Source organism: Myotis davidii, unplaced genomic scaffold, assembly GCF_000327345.1.
Source record: "Myotis davidii unplaced genomic scaffold, ASM32734v1 scaffold223, whole genome shotgun sequence".
Lineage (NCBI taxonomy): Eukaryota > Metazoa > Chordata > Mammalia > Chiroptera > Vespertilionidae > Myotis > Myotis davidii.
Window position 1 is genome coordinate 404,185 of NW_006294609.1, and position 14,412 is coordinate 418,596.

General features: G+C 54.9%; 1 protein-coding gene across 2 annotated transcripts in view; it reads left to right on the plus strand.

Moving 5' to 3' along the window:
- Positions 1-14,412, plus strand: part of TXNRD2 (thioredoxin reductase 2) — a 45,208-nt gene that overhangs the window by 28,706 nt on the left and 2,090 nt on the right. For both annotated transcript variants that reach the window (XM_006768828.2, XM_015567295.1), the window contains exons 12-16: positions 6,705-6,841; positions 10,064-10,159; positions 10,580-10,672; positions 12,291-12,362; positions 12,532-12,629. In XM_006768828.2, coding sequence (XP_006768891.1) covers positions 6,705-6,841; positions 10,064-10,159; positions 10,580-10,672; positions 12,291-12,362; positions 12,532-12,629 — 496 coding nt within the window. The remainder of the gene's footprint in view (positions 1-6,704; positions 6,842-10,063; positions 10,160-10,579; positions 10,673-12,290; positions 12,363-12,531; positions 12,630-14,412) is intronic.

The window sequence follows — 14,412 nt, forward strand, 5'->3', positions numbered from 1 at the left end:
GCCTTGAAGAATGAACTACTCTTCTTCTGATACTCTAATGCCTTTTAGGTCAGTGCACATGTCAAGTTTGTAATTACTGACATCAAGAGAGACCCGAATCTGCTGTGTCTGTGCTTTGTTTCTGGAGGAAAAGAAGACGTTTATGGAGCTCGTGCCTTCCACAGGCCCAGGGGAGTGGCCACAGGCTTCCCTGCCACACCGTGTGGCCGGCAGTCACCGCCACTCCTGAAGCAGCGGCATCGGCTGTGACCTTCATTTCCCTCCGCCCCAGCTTGCAGTGGCAGAAGCCAGGAGAGGGGCAGCGGGAAAACAGTGCCCTGTGCTCCCAGACTGGCCTCATGCCCTCTACTTGGGATGAGCCACCAGCCAGGATGGAGAGCTGTGCCAGGTCTGCAAGCCAGCTCCTTGTGTCCAGGGTCACTGTGCCCCCCACAGCCACCAGAGCCAGCTAGCCGCGGTGCTCACAGGGATCAGATGGGGTCTCTTAACCAAGTCAAATCCAGGATTTATGGTTAGAACTTAGTAGAAACCAATTAGGAAAAAAGGAAAGAAAAAAAAAAAACACCTTTGTGAAAGTTCTCCTAGAGATAAATGGGCACCACATTAATGTGCACAGTCTCAACTCTGCACCAGCGGGAGCAGCCAACAGCGGGAGCATTACATCTCTAACTGTTACAACTATAGTTGCCGCCTGCTAGGGAGCACGTTCCTTCCGGGGGTCCCTTGGACCCGGCTGTAGCTGGGACGGAGCTGGAGATTGCACCGAGTTCATGGCTGACTGCAGGGCCAGCGTGGCTTTTTTATGCGGTGCCCGTGCTGGCATACAGGCTTAGTCAGGAAAGACCCACACATGGACTTCCAGATGCACTCTGGCCAACAGACATGTGTGCCCCAAGGGGCAAGCTCGCCCCGCTTGTCCAAGGAGCCTTCCAGGTAAGAGGCTCCCTCATGATGGCCTAGGAGGCCCTGGTGGGTGCTGGTGGTCCCAGCAAGCAGCCCACCTCAGGTCACACTGAGGCCAGGGCCTCACTCATTCATTCAGCAAACATGGAGCCCTGCCTGGGATGCCAAGGCCAGCAGGATAGCAGCTCTCTGCCCCCGGCGGGCTTGCAGCTGTGGATGCGCCTGGGACTCACTGAGAAGGGGCCATTTGAGAAAATAAAAGAAGCCCTTTGCTGTTTTTATCATTTCCCCTTAAGTCTAAAGGAGGACAAGACATATATAATGCATTTTTGAAAACTAAGGCTCCGAAAATCCAACTGGAGATTCCGAAGGTGTGAGTTCCCGTTTGTGCCTGGTTCGGGGTGCTGCACAGGCCTGGTCAGGGGGGAGTGGCCAGCTCTGGGGGTCCACGTGCCCCTCAGGAGGGTCGCTTGGGGGGCCCTCGATGAGCCTGTGTGTGAAGCTGCTTCCGGGCCCTCGCCCACGCTGCCTGTCCAGCCGCCTAGACTCCCGAGCTCCCGGCACTGAGCCTCCAGCTGCTTCCTGCAAATCCTTGCTGCATCTCTCTGATCACAGCCCTCACTCGCCCTGTCATACCCCTGCTGGCACTTAAATCTTACCTCGTTACACGGATTGCCCTTCACTCGTCAGAACATGTGCTCCAGGCAGGCGTGAAATCGGGGGGAATGCCCGTCTTCCCGTAATGGATGGAAGAGGCACGTGAAGCTGCCTGTGCCCGGTTATCTGTGCCCCAGTGCCCGGCAGAGCAAGTAGTAATTGATCAGCGGTTCTTGGGGTTCTCAGACTTGGCTTCTCAGCAGCTGCATGGTGTGGTGGCCAGTGAGCAGCAGCAGCTGTGGCATCAGAGGAGGGCTGGCCCAGTCCGGTTACCAAGAACATCTGGGCTGAATGCTGAATCTGCCACCACTTTGGGGCCCTGGGTGGTGGGTGCTGGGAAGGAGGGACTGTTTCACCTCGAGACACAGTGGTCACATGGTCCTCCAGAGGGACTAGCCAACGGGCAAGGCTGGGCCTGGTGAGGGCAGAGCGGAGTGGGGCCCATTCTAATATTTATGCAGATGGTTGTGGCCTCTGAGGAGGAAGAGAGAACATCTGTTTGTTCCTGGAATTTTAATGTTCTCATTGTTTGCTGTAACACGTGTATCATACGTGTATTCCCTAAGAAGCTCTTACAAGGCAAGAAAGTCATGAAAATGTCTGTAAGTGAAGGAGAAACGGCAGGGACTGACAATTCACAAGAGGAAATAGAGTTAATGCGAGGCCAAAAAATAAGTTTGCTAGTAACGATCAGCACTGAGAGCGCTGAGCCCTCAACCCCCCCTTTGGGAAGGAGCAGAGCACAAGAAGGAGCCAGGGGGGTGCGGCGTCTGCCTGGCCCCACCTGGCCCGTGGCCCTCTTCTGAGGACCTGCCCCAAGGATCTAAACCAGTGATGGCGAACCTTTTGAGCTCGGTGTGTCAGCATTTTGAAAAACCCTAACTTAACTCTGGTGCCGTGTCACATATAGAAATTTTTTGATATTTGCAACCATAGTAAAACAAAGACATATTTTTGATATTTATTTTATATATTTAAATGCCATTTAACAAAGAAAAATCAACCAAAAAAATGAGTTTGCGTGTCACCTCTGACACGCGTGTCATAGGTTCACCATCACTGATCTAAACTGACATGTGGACAGATCGCCATCTCCAGCCCCGTGGTGTCCAGGGAGCAGAGACTTGGGGGCCGCCAGGAGTCCCACCAGGGGAGCCATTCAGCGATACTTGGACCCAAGCTGGTGTCAAGAGCCCAGGCTGCAGGGGGAGAGATTCTGTGTGGGGCGGAGGAGGGGTATTGGGGGGAGTACTGTGTGTGACGTGCAGGGTGATGCAGCCTGGGGCACGGTGGGGGCGCCCCTCTTCCCCCATATTTTTTGAGGAGTAGTATCTTTATTTTTTTAATCTTCAGCAAAGGACATGCTTATTGATTTTAGAGAGAGAGGAAGGGAGAGAGAGAAACATTGATGTGAGAAAGAAACATCAATCAATTGCCTTCCCGTACACAGCCGAACCAGGGATCAAACTTGCAACTTTTTGATTTACAGGACGATGCTCCAACCAACTAACAGCCATACCGGCCAGAGTAGTACCTTTATTTTTGCATAAGATAAAAGGAAAATGGTCAAGGAGATGACTTGCCTGCATCTTGCTTTGTGCCATTTATGTATAGCCTGGGCCTAGGCTGGGCATTGTCCATGTGGTAGAGCTACCCTGCTTGTGTGGCCAGCCACTGGGTTCCACCATGGCACCCATTCTTCCCCCCTCTGGGCCTCTGGGGGTCCTAAAAATTCTGGCTTCAAAATGGACTATAGAGGCAACCTGATTCATACATTTGTTATTCATAAATTTGTTACTTAGTAACAAATTTTCTATTTTTAAACTTATCTATATAGTAGTCCCCTGTTAGGCATGGTTTTACCTTCTGCTATTTCATTACCCACAGTCAACTGAAGTCCAAAAATATTAAGTGAAGATTCCAGAAATAAACAGTGCATACGTTTTAAAGTGCATGCTGTTCTGAGTAGAGGGATGAAATCTTGCATGCCTCCACTCCATCCTGGGACGTGAGTCATCCCTTTGTCCAGGGTCTCCACGCTGTATCTGCCTCCCACCCATTAGTCACTTAGTAGCCATCTCTGTTATCAGATCAACTGCCGAGGTATTACAGTGCTTGCGTTCAAATAACCCTTATTTTACTTAGTAACGGCCCCAAAGCAGAAGAGCAGTAACGCTGACGGTTAGAATATGCCAACGAGAAGCCATAAAGTGCTTCCTTTAAGTGAAAAGGCACGCATGTATAACAGCGACTTTCAACCGGTGTGCCACAAGAATTTCTAAAACATGCAATACCTGACTAGCCAGGGGCTCTGACGTGTTTTCCCTTAGATTGTCAAACGAAAAAATAACAGTCAATAGAATAATAGCCGTCCAGTGTGAGTGAATCAAAATTATACCTATTTTTTTGGTCAGATTGGCAAAAAAAGATATTTTTCGGTGTGCCACAGAATTTTAGTCATTAGTTTATGTGCGCCATGAGATGAAAAAGGTTGAAAAGTGCTGATGTGTAAAAAAAAAAGTATAAGTTTCAGTACAATCCACGATTTCAAGCATCCACTGGGGGTGTTGGAATGTATCACGTCCGTGAATAGGGGGGATATTGTATTTTCTTCAGGACCTCAGATGTGGTTTGCTGGCATCTGCAAGGTGTGTAGTTACCATGGTTACCACGAGGTATGTGAGGAAATGCTCTTGGCCTCCTGTGATTGGCCAGGCAGCAGTGCAGGAGAGAGTTCGGGTACAGCGTGGTCAGCATCAGAGCAAGTGGGTCTGGGACACCAGCTTGCCCCAGCCCCCAGCAATCGCAGGAAGCGGTGGGCATGGTGAGCTGCTGAATGCTGTGTTCCGCAGAACTGGGGGCCTGGGGAAGACCCAGCGGGCTGAGCTGAGCCCTCTGCCTGCAGGGACCCTCGGCCCACCCAGCCAATCCCCTCCAGTTCTGCCCATGGGGCCCAGCTCCTTCCTCACTGAGGCACAGCATGTTCCAGTCCCTTTCCAAATGCACGAGCGCTCCTGGGTGCCCACTGGTTCCCAAAGACCAATCTCCCTTACTCGGGAGTCAGGCCTGGCCCCCCCAGGCCATCTTGTCCAGGGCAGGACACTGGCTGCGGTGGCATGTCCCACTCTGCATTCTCACGGGTCTCCATTCATACCACTCTAGTGCCGTCAGAAGGCAGGGACCTCGGAGCCTCTTGTTGCCTATGTCTGGCCTGATTGGTGATGGGTGCCAGCCTGCCTGGCACCCGATTCCTGTGGCCAAGCCGAGTGAAGAGGCTGGAGCCGGCTCCCCATGAACTTGAGAAGCGCGGCTTAGCCAAGTCTCTGTTTTGACTTCCCGCTTCAAGAGAGCAGCTGGAGACGAGGTTTCCCTTTCACACGGCTTGGTCCTCCAGATGTTCAGATTGGCACCACCCGCTACCCGACCTCTTGTGTGTCTGAGCCACTGCAAGTTGTGGGAACTATGCCTTAGAAATCATTAATTTTTGTCATTAGGGGATCACCCTGAGCCTCTGGGGGCCATGAGCTGCCCACTACCCTCCAAGGGTCGGGCAGGAAGAGCTGCCTTTGCCACTTCCTGCCCAGTGAGGCCACATCGACTAGATGAGGGAAATAGGGATCCGGCTGACAGCTCCGCTGTGATGACGCCCAGGCTGTAGCATGTGGAGCTTGGCAGGGAGGCAGCTGCGCCAGCACCCTGGGACCACTGTCCCGGCCCCTCCTGGCTCTGCACCCCAGAGCAGGATTAACCAACTGACTGCACCAGGGGCAGGTGTGGTGTGCTCTGCCCCTTGGCACAGGTCTTCTCTCAAAGCTGGGGCTGTGCTGGGCAGGTCATGACACACAGAAGTCGGGGAGCTGAGGTCTGCAGCGTGGAGCCGCCGCAAGAACAGCCTTCTAGCCCCCTAGAGTGGCCGTGGGGCCTGTCCTGAGACCCTGAGCAGCGTGTGGGTTTGTGCGTTCTCGCTGCTCGCTCAGGGTTGGCTCCCCTTCCTGTGGCACCTGGGACGCAAGGCCACAGCTTATCCACTCAAACAGTCCGATGGCAGGATAGGAGCATAAAATCCCCATGAAGTGCTGTCCTTGCCCCAGTCCGACCCGTCAGGAGGAGCATGGGGAGCCCTGGGGTCACAGAGAGTGGAAGGGGGTCAGTCCACCCTGGGAAGGGCCATATGGGGACTCACAAGGCCGCCGGCTCACCTGAGGCCCACAGATGGGCTCCATAGAGACCTGAGTGGAAAATGCACGTGCAGGACGGGAGCCCCAGCTTCTGTGAGGGGCCTGGGTGTATACAGTCTGTGTCTTCCCGGGGGACGTGGTGTCTTTACCAGCTGCATGGCCCTGTCACATCGTGTCTGTGGCTGCTCTGCCATGTCCAGGGCACCCAGGCCTAGAGTGGGCTGCGCCCCGATCCCGGCCCCTTCATGGCGGAGGCTTAGTGATCAGTCTCGATGCATATCACCCTTAGTCCTCACTGCTTCTAGACCTTTCTGTGGTGAGAACCAGGAACTTTATATTTAAAAAAAAAAATAATGAATTTCAAAGTTAACATTACGAGGTTTTAACTGTTCTCTGCGACACCCAGATCTGTTTGCAGATTTACTTATTGTTAGGACATAACCCTCTGAGGATATGCAGTTAAAATGTTGGTTCCTTCGGTTCTTGATCAAAGCATCTTTCTATTGCCGTTCCCAGCTTCATACACACGCAGGCCCCTTGGTTTCGGGTTATTTATAAGTCATAGGGATTTTTCCCCCATTTTAAATTTAAATTTATTTTTAAATATGTAATCATATATACGATTAAGAAAACAAAACTGTATCACAGGATGTGTTTAGAGAAATCCTATTCCTACCTCTGCCCCTTCCCCCTGCTTCCTCCCTTTCTGAGGCCCACTGTTTCTGCTGGTCCTGCCTCATCCTTCCATTGATTCTTTGTGCAAATGGAAGGTGTGTGTGTGTGTGTGTGTGTGTGTGTGTGTGTGTGTGAGTGTGAGGCCTGTGGGGCCAGGAGTCCCCTGACGATGTTTGTGTTTGATGTTTTACCAATTCTAAAGCAGGTAAAGTGTTTCAAATAAACCAAGAGATCTTGGTCAGAACTGCTAAAGAAAACTGCAGTAAATAAACTGCTCTTTCTTTCCTTCAGGGCGAGTTCCAGAAACCAGAAATCTGAATTTGGAGAAGGCTGGAGTGAACACCAATCCTGAGAGTCAGAAGATCCTGGTTGATGCCCAGGAAGCCACCTCCGTCCCCCATATCTATGCCATTGGAGACACAGCGGAGGTATGGCTAGTGCCCGATGCCTGACACCCCACCCCCACCCCCCACTACCACCTACCCTGGCCAGGCCTTGGGGAAACACATGGCTGACAGAGTCTCTGGGCCAAGTCCCAGGTGCCATTAAACTTGAGTTCTGGGAGGAATTGGGCATCAACCTCTGCCCTCTCGAATGCTCTTCCTTGCCATGGAGGGCAGGTGGGGATGGCTTAGAGCACCGTTAGTAGATTCCTATTGCAAACTGCTGCGTCAGCTCTGAGGCAATGGTACCTGTTCACTGCAGTGGCCGCCTCAACCTCCCCGCAGGTGGGCAGAGGTGCAGGCGCTGGAAATGCTGCCATGCTGGCCCCAGAGCACTGGGTCTGACCTCCTTGCCTCAGTTTATACTCTGATCTCTGGGCAGGTCAGTACTCTCCCTGGACTGGTAGATGGGCAGGGCCTGAGGGCGCTGGAGCCTGACAGGGTGTGGACCCAGCCCCACTCAGGCCTGCCTGTTCCCTCCCCTGGAAAGGAAGGGTGCACACCACCTTCGAGTCCCTGGTGGAAGCCCTGTCCCCTCACAGGCTCCTAGCAAGACCTACAGCTGGTCAGTTGTGGGGCCCCTGCTCTCCCAAAAGCCTCAGTTGCAGTCGGCCTGCCCCACACGTGTGCAGCACATATTGAGGAAGTGGCTCAGGAGAGTTCCTGGTCAAAGGGGACTGAGAGGGGCACCAGGCGCCCGGACCCCAGCAGCCTCCTGACCTTGAGACCTGCTGGCATCATTGACATGTATGTCAGTTTCCCAGGGCTGCCATCACAAATCACCGCAAACTGGGTGGCTTAGAACGATAGAAGCTGACTTTCTCTAATGCTGGAGGCTGGAGGTCTGAAGTCTCCCCCTCCGAAGCCTCTGGGGGAAGGACCTTTCTAGCATCTGATGGCCCAGACCAGGGGTCCTCAAACTACGGCCGCGGGACACATGCGGCCTGCCAAAAACATTTATCCGGCCCGCCGGGTGTTTTTGTCGCCACTGTGTGCATAGGAATTTGTTCATATTTTTTTTTTAAACTATAGTCCGGCCCTCCAACGGTCCCCTGTTTAAAAAGTTGGAGGACCCCTGGCCCAGACGGTCCAGGCTCGGAGCTGCAGCTCTGCAATCTCTGTCTCACGTGACCGTCTCCTCCAGGCGGCTGTGCTCTTGTTCATCTCTTGGCAGGACCCTCTCATTGGATTTAGGGCCCACCCTAATCCAGTGTGAACTCATCAACATCCTCACCTTCATCATATCTGCAAAGACCTTTATTTCCCAATAAGGCCACATTCTTAGGTTCCAAGCAGAGGTGAATTGGGGTGGGGGAGGGCTATTAAACCCACAATGATATGCTAATTTACATTCATTCCTCATGTACTGACTGAGTGCCCACTGTTTTGGTACCAAGCACTTTTCTGGGTTCTGGGGCCACTGCAGGAACAGATAAAATCACAGCCCTCAAAGAGGCAACATTCTGGTAGTGGTCACAGGTGACAAATAAATGACTAAACTATTTCAGATTCAGATGATGCTTAGTTACTGGGGTCAGGAGAGACCTAAGGGGGTGGTGGTGAGGGAACCCTGAGCTGGAGAAGAGCTAGAAAAGGCACAGGGGAGCTGAATGAAGAGGCTTGTGCCCAGGTACACCAGGGAACCCACTTGGGGAAATGCCTAGGGGTAGGGGAGCCAGTATCTAAGGTGAGTGGATTGCTAGGGGGGGCATCCTGGAGCTGAGAGGACACAGGTGGCAGTTGTCACTGATGCTGTGGGACCATCCTTCCCGCAGCGTCACCTGCCAGCCTCTGCTGTGGTCATGATATTTGGGGGCCTTCGGGAGAGCTTGGGCACATGGAGACAAGCCAGGCAGGTACATGCAAGGCCCGGCCTTCCCGTGGTTCCTGAAGGGCCAGTTTTCCCATCTGGCATGGAACTTTGGGGACAGCTCAGCTGGGGCGTGTGGCCAGAGCTCTGGTCAGTTCCCCTCCGGGTCACCTTTGACCACCTAATCGTCCTGTTGTGTGAACGGAAGTGAGTGGCTGTACATGTCCTCACGTGTCCCGTGGACCCAGCCAGCATAGCCAGCAGCAGTTGCTCAGTGTGATCTCTGAGGCCTGGAAGTGGCATTCGCTGCTGGTGTCCATCCTGTGAGCTGTGCCCTGAGATAGCATCATGGTCTTAGGAGAGAGCCCAGTTCGAATAGGATGCGCTCTCTATGCACCCCGGGAGCTGAGTGAGTTGGTGTTCCATCCACTGCAGGGCTTGTGCTAACACAGCAGAAACTGTGGGGGGCGGGGGGACACAGCGGTTGCCAACACAGACCAGCGGTTGCCAACCTTTCAGACCTCGTGGACCACCAGACCGATTAGCGACCGCTGTTTTAGACCATGTGGCCAGGAACATGTGGCACACACAAGGCATTATTTATTCAGATATTAAATTCGCTTACTTGGAAAGGTCATTCTGAGCAGGCACAAGGGTTAACACCGCAATGGTCCGGGTTGGGGGGAGCCATTGTTTAGTGCGATATTGTGAGCATGCTCCTGGAGGTTTCCGCAACTAGCCAGGCTCAGTGGAATGCACAGCCCGCTCTCCGGAGTTATCTCTGTGGATCTCCATTCATTTCTGGAATGTCAAACAACATCTGCATTTCCTGCTGCTGCAGAGGTGATTGGCAGCCTGTCCCAGGCCTACCCGTGCAGGAACGCTGGGGGCTGTGTCCCCCCGCCCCCCACCCCCCCGCAGGACACACACTAGGACAGAGGGGTGCCCAGCAGAGCGGTGTTTTCATTTTGGGTTTGTAATGGGCTGTGATGAGCTGGGTCAGGAGCACACAGAATGCTTCCAGGGCCCCGTTTAGCCAGAATCCCAGTTCACTGAATGAGTGGCAGCAGGATCCCTTTTGAGCTTTGTTGTGGGCTCAGCTCTGCAAGGTCACTGACGTGAAGAAGGGGTGCAGGTGGAAGCCACAAGGGAGCCTGGCAGGCTCACTAGCAGCTCACCGCTCTGCCGGGGAAGGTGTGACCGCCCAGAGCAGCACAGAGGGAGAGAAGAGAGACCACAGACCTGCGGGGGGCCTGCTGTCCCACTGCAGAGGCCCCGCGGCAAACAGCGTCTGGGAGTTTCTGAAAGGAAGACACCTCACTAGGAAGGTGGAGGGCGATGCACGGACTCCCTACAAGACAGGCCGAACTAACTGCACACTTCTCCTTCCTCGTCAGGGGCGGCCTGAGCTGACACCCACAGCTATCCTGGCAGGGAGGCTCCTGGCCCAGAGGCTCTGCGGCCAGTCCTCAGACCTGATGGACTATGACAATGTGAGTGCTCACTGCTCTTCACAGGCTAGCTTCAGCCTGGAGTGTGCATGTCTATATGTGGGGTGCATGTATGTGCACGTCTGTGTATGTGCATGTGGGTGTGTGGTGTGAGTACATACATGTCTATGTGTATATATGTCTGTGCATTTTGTGCATGTCTGTGCATATGTGCGTGCATATGGGTATATATGTACACATGTGCATGTGTGTGTGTACATCAATGGGTGGGTGCATGTCAGTGCTTGTGTGTGTGTGCGCGCGTGCGCATATATGTGTATGTGTGAAGTTTAGCTCTGTGGGTAGGGCCCAGGAATAAGTGAGTGAGTCTTCCCACTGCTTGTGGCCTGCCGGCCAGCATGTCTAATGATGTGGCCCGGTGAGAATCTTCAATCTTGGGTCGCTAAGGGTTTGTCTTTCCAGGTCCCCACCACAGTGTTCACCCCGCTGGAATATGGCTGTGTGGGGCTATCCGAGGAGGCGGCTGTGGCACGCCACGGAAAGGACCATGTGGAGGTAAGTCAGGGCCCCGAGCAGAAGGGGCTGCCACAACGTGACACCTGTGTGACACCCGTGCCCTCTGACACCCCCTCCCTGAGAGGCCCAGCCAGCGAGCAGGAGTGCTGGCTTTCCTGCATCCCAGGACTGCATCTTTGCAGGGCAGGAGCAGGCGGGGCCCAGAGCCATGGCTGTGAGGCTGTGAGGTGGCTGGAAGGGACATGTGAATGGGAGTGTTAGAGGGTGGCCTTGGGAGCCTTTGGGGTATGGCCACCTCACAAGGGCACATGTCTCCCTAGACCTGGAAAGTCTTCTCCTGCACTCTGACCTCTAACCCTCATCCCCTATTCTCCTGTCCCAGCCTGGCCTGCCCCCAGGTACCTCGACTTCCTGCGACTCCCCAACTCCCCGTGGTTCCTATAGTCTGTGACCCCTCACCCCACCCAGCCCCGTGCCAGCTTCTGCTTCTGCTCCTCTTCCAAGACCTTCCTAGTTCCCGCAGGCCCCCGACAGCCCAGACTCGGCCTCCATCCCAGAGGCAGGGCTTTCAGCAGACAAGACTGCTTCTGGGGTCTGCTCCGACAGGCCAGCTGTGCCTGGGGGTGCACAGCGCGTGCCCAGGCAGCCTGGCAGGATGTGGAGAGACTTTGGATGCTGGAAGCCTTCGGTGTGGCTTCCTCTTGCTGCAGCAGCCTGCAGGCGGACCGATTAGAAACCAGACCCCATGTGGTCACCACAGCAGGGCTTAGTGCCCTCTGGGAATGAGCCACTGGACTCCAGGGCCTGCCCCTTGCCCCAGTGCCCCAGTCCCCTCCATCAACAGGCCAGGCTTGACAGGCCGGCCTTCCCCTCAGCACTTTATTTGCTATTTTTGTTTGATTCATCGCAAGTACACTGGGACATATGTTCATGGCATTTTATAATGTTGTTTTATGTTTCACAATGTTGAATGGCCAAATACCCTTTGTTTGTTTTTTTTACAATTCTGTCTTAGTTAGAACAATATTCTCTGAAGCTCCATTAATTAATAATGGCTGTGCAACACATGTGAGGGCCCTGCTCATTTTTTACTCGGCCGCAGCCCTGAACGCGCTGTCGGTCCCTTCTCGGGTGCTGAAAGCCTTTGTCCGACAGCTCCGGTGTGGGCTGGGGGCCCCCTGCGCCTGCCCCCTCCTCCCTGCTCAGTGAGGGCCCACCAAGCCCCAGGGTGCCTGAGGGAGGCCAGATGGCCACCCGCTAACCCGCTCCTGTCTCCCACCGCCTGTCACCCGGTCACTCTACAGCGTCCGCTCAGACTGCACTCCTGGGCGGTTCCCATGCGCTGTGCTGAGTTTGGGCTCAGTGACCAGTCACAGCGGGTGGCGCTAACCTGGCGCCTGCTCTGCTGCTGTGGTTCATGGGGATCTCGGCCTGAATGGGCGAGGCCTGCCCTGCAGGGTGGCTCTGGCCATCGACTGCCTGTGCGTGGGCGAGAGGGTGCTCTTCAAGGCCAGCCAGCCATGCCCTGGCCCCAGACCACAACCAAGTGGGCGATCCCGAGTCCCTGCTGTGTTCACACAGCCTGTCAGCTGGGAAATGTCCGGGGGGCTTGGTTGGCTGCAGCCACTGACTCCAGGAATCGGTATCTTGTCGCCAGGTTTATCACGCCTACTATAAACCACTCGAGTTCACGGTGGCTGAACGGGATGCGTCCCAGTGTTACATAAAGGTGCGTGTCCTCGGGGGCCCAGTCGGGGCATGCCAGGGGGTGAGAGAGAGGGAAAGAATGGGCCCCGGGGGTGGGGGAGCCCCCCATGGCCACACATACACTGGGGGGTGGTCCACATGCAGCCCGAGTCCCACCTCCAGCAGATGGCAGATGGCAATGTGGCTTTCAGATGGTGTGCCTGCAGAAGCCCCCAAAGCCGGTGCTGGGCCTGCACTTCCTGGGCCCCAACGCAGGTGAAGTTACTCAAGGATTTGCTCTGGGGATCAAGTAAGTCCGGAAGAATGCGGCTGTTACTCGATGCTCAGACAGTGTCCCTCCGACTGTTGGCAGCACTACAGTGAACGTCCGCTGCGTTGACATTGCTTTTATGTAGTGTTGTCTGTGTTTTCAGCAGAACGTCTGCTCAGATGGGGCAGGTTCAGCCAGACAAGAGGCAGCTTTCTTCTCCAGCCAAACCCTGTGAAGCTGGCCACGCTGAGTGTGTATGGCCAGTGTGGGGAGCAAGAGGAGAGCATCCTGTCCTTGGCTGGCCCTGGGGGTGGGGGGGTCACCCTTTGGATCTTCTCTAACTCAGAATGCACCCAGGTGGTCATGAGCAAGGTCTCAGCCTCAGGTGTCCTGTGGGCACCAGCCCCCCTGGGCAGGCACTCGTCTGCTGGAGCCCCAGCCATTATCTGGATCTTGGGCACAGGCTGTGCACTGTGGGGCCCCTGCCTGGAGCCTTTGCTGACGGAAGTTCTGGGTATGAGTGGGTTGTCTAGGGCAGTGAGGAGGTTGGGCAGCTGGGTATGGGCCTGCTAGAGACCAGGAGGTGGGGGGCGGGGGGAGGGGCTGGACTCATAAAGGAAGACATGTGCTTCCGGATCCCCACGGATGCTTGGGGTGTGTGGAGGTTCCAGGAGCAGGGTCGATGCCCAGAAAACCTGATGATGGAGGGCTGCAAAGACGAGGGTCTAGCCCAGACGTCCCAGGGACACCTCAGCCTCCCCATGGGCAGCATGGGCCCTCAGGTGGGGCACCTGTCACAGGGCAGCGAGCCTCAGGCCCACCATTGCCCTCCTAGCCCTTCCCACACATGTCCAGGTGATCACTGGGTTGTGGGGTCAGGTTCTCCCTGGAGGGGAAGGGGAGCTGGGCCTTGGAGGAGAGGAGGGGGGGCAGGGCTGGGTCCAGGACTGGACTAACATCCTTGGAACATGTGTCTGTGGTCCTTAATCACGGGATTCATCTTACAGAGAGTGACCTTTGGAAGGAGGCCCATGTGCCTGGTACAAGGCTCTACTGAGCCTTGCCAGAGCCCATTGTGGGGAGGGCAGCCCACCCTGGGTACAAGGAGAACAGCTGAGGGTGCCCCCTGGAACCCAGCCCACTGACCTGTGTGAGTGCTGGCAGGCCGGCTTCCACAGCTCCAGTCCACATCTCTGGCTGCTGGGACACGGAGAGCCACGGCTCTCCCACGGAGCCATCTCCACCTCCGGCATGTGGATGCTTTTGCCAGGACCCACTCAGCTGGAACAGTTTCTGGAGACTTTAAAATGCGGCAGCCTTTTCAGTAATGCTGCAGCTGCAAAGGGCTGATTGCTTTCCTATGCAAAGAACTCTTAGAAATCAACAGTAGTAATTACAGGACGAATCCTATAGACAGACAGAGAACATGAATAGGCAGTTTAGAGGAAAAGAACATAAAAATAAGTGGAGAGCTGATGTGTCTCGATCAGGATTTTAAAATGTACTTGAAACACCAAGAAACCCCAGGTCCTTTCCCAGCGTCCGCACAGCGGAGACGCTGAAGCTTTGAGCCCGTCAGTGGAGCGACGGAGTGACGTTTCCGTCAGTCGGGAGGAAGGCCCTCTGTCCACATGTGAAATGAACACACTGGTCATTTGTGGCGGGACTCTTCCCACCAGATAGCCATTCCAGCACGCATGTGCACAGACATAAGAAGAGCTGTGCGATGGGCGTGCCCTGTGGGTGCCCACACACAACGTGCCAAGGAGTGCACCGTGCGTGGGGAGTATGCAGGCGGCACTTGCGTGATAAGTGCCGGGTG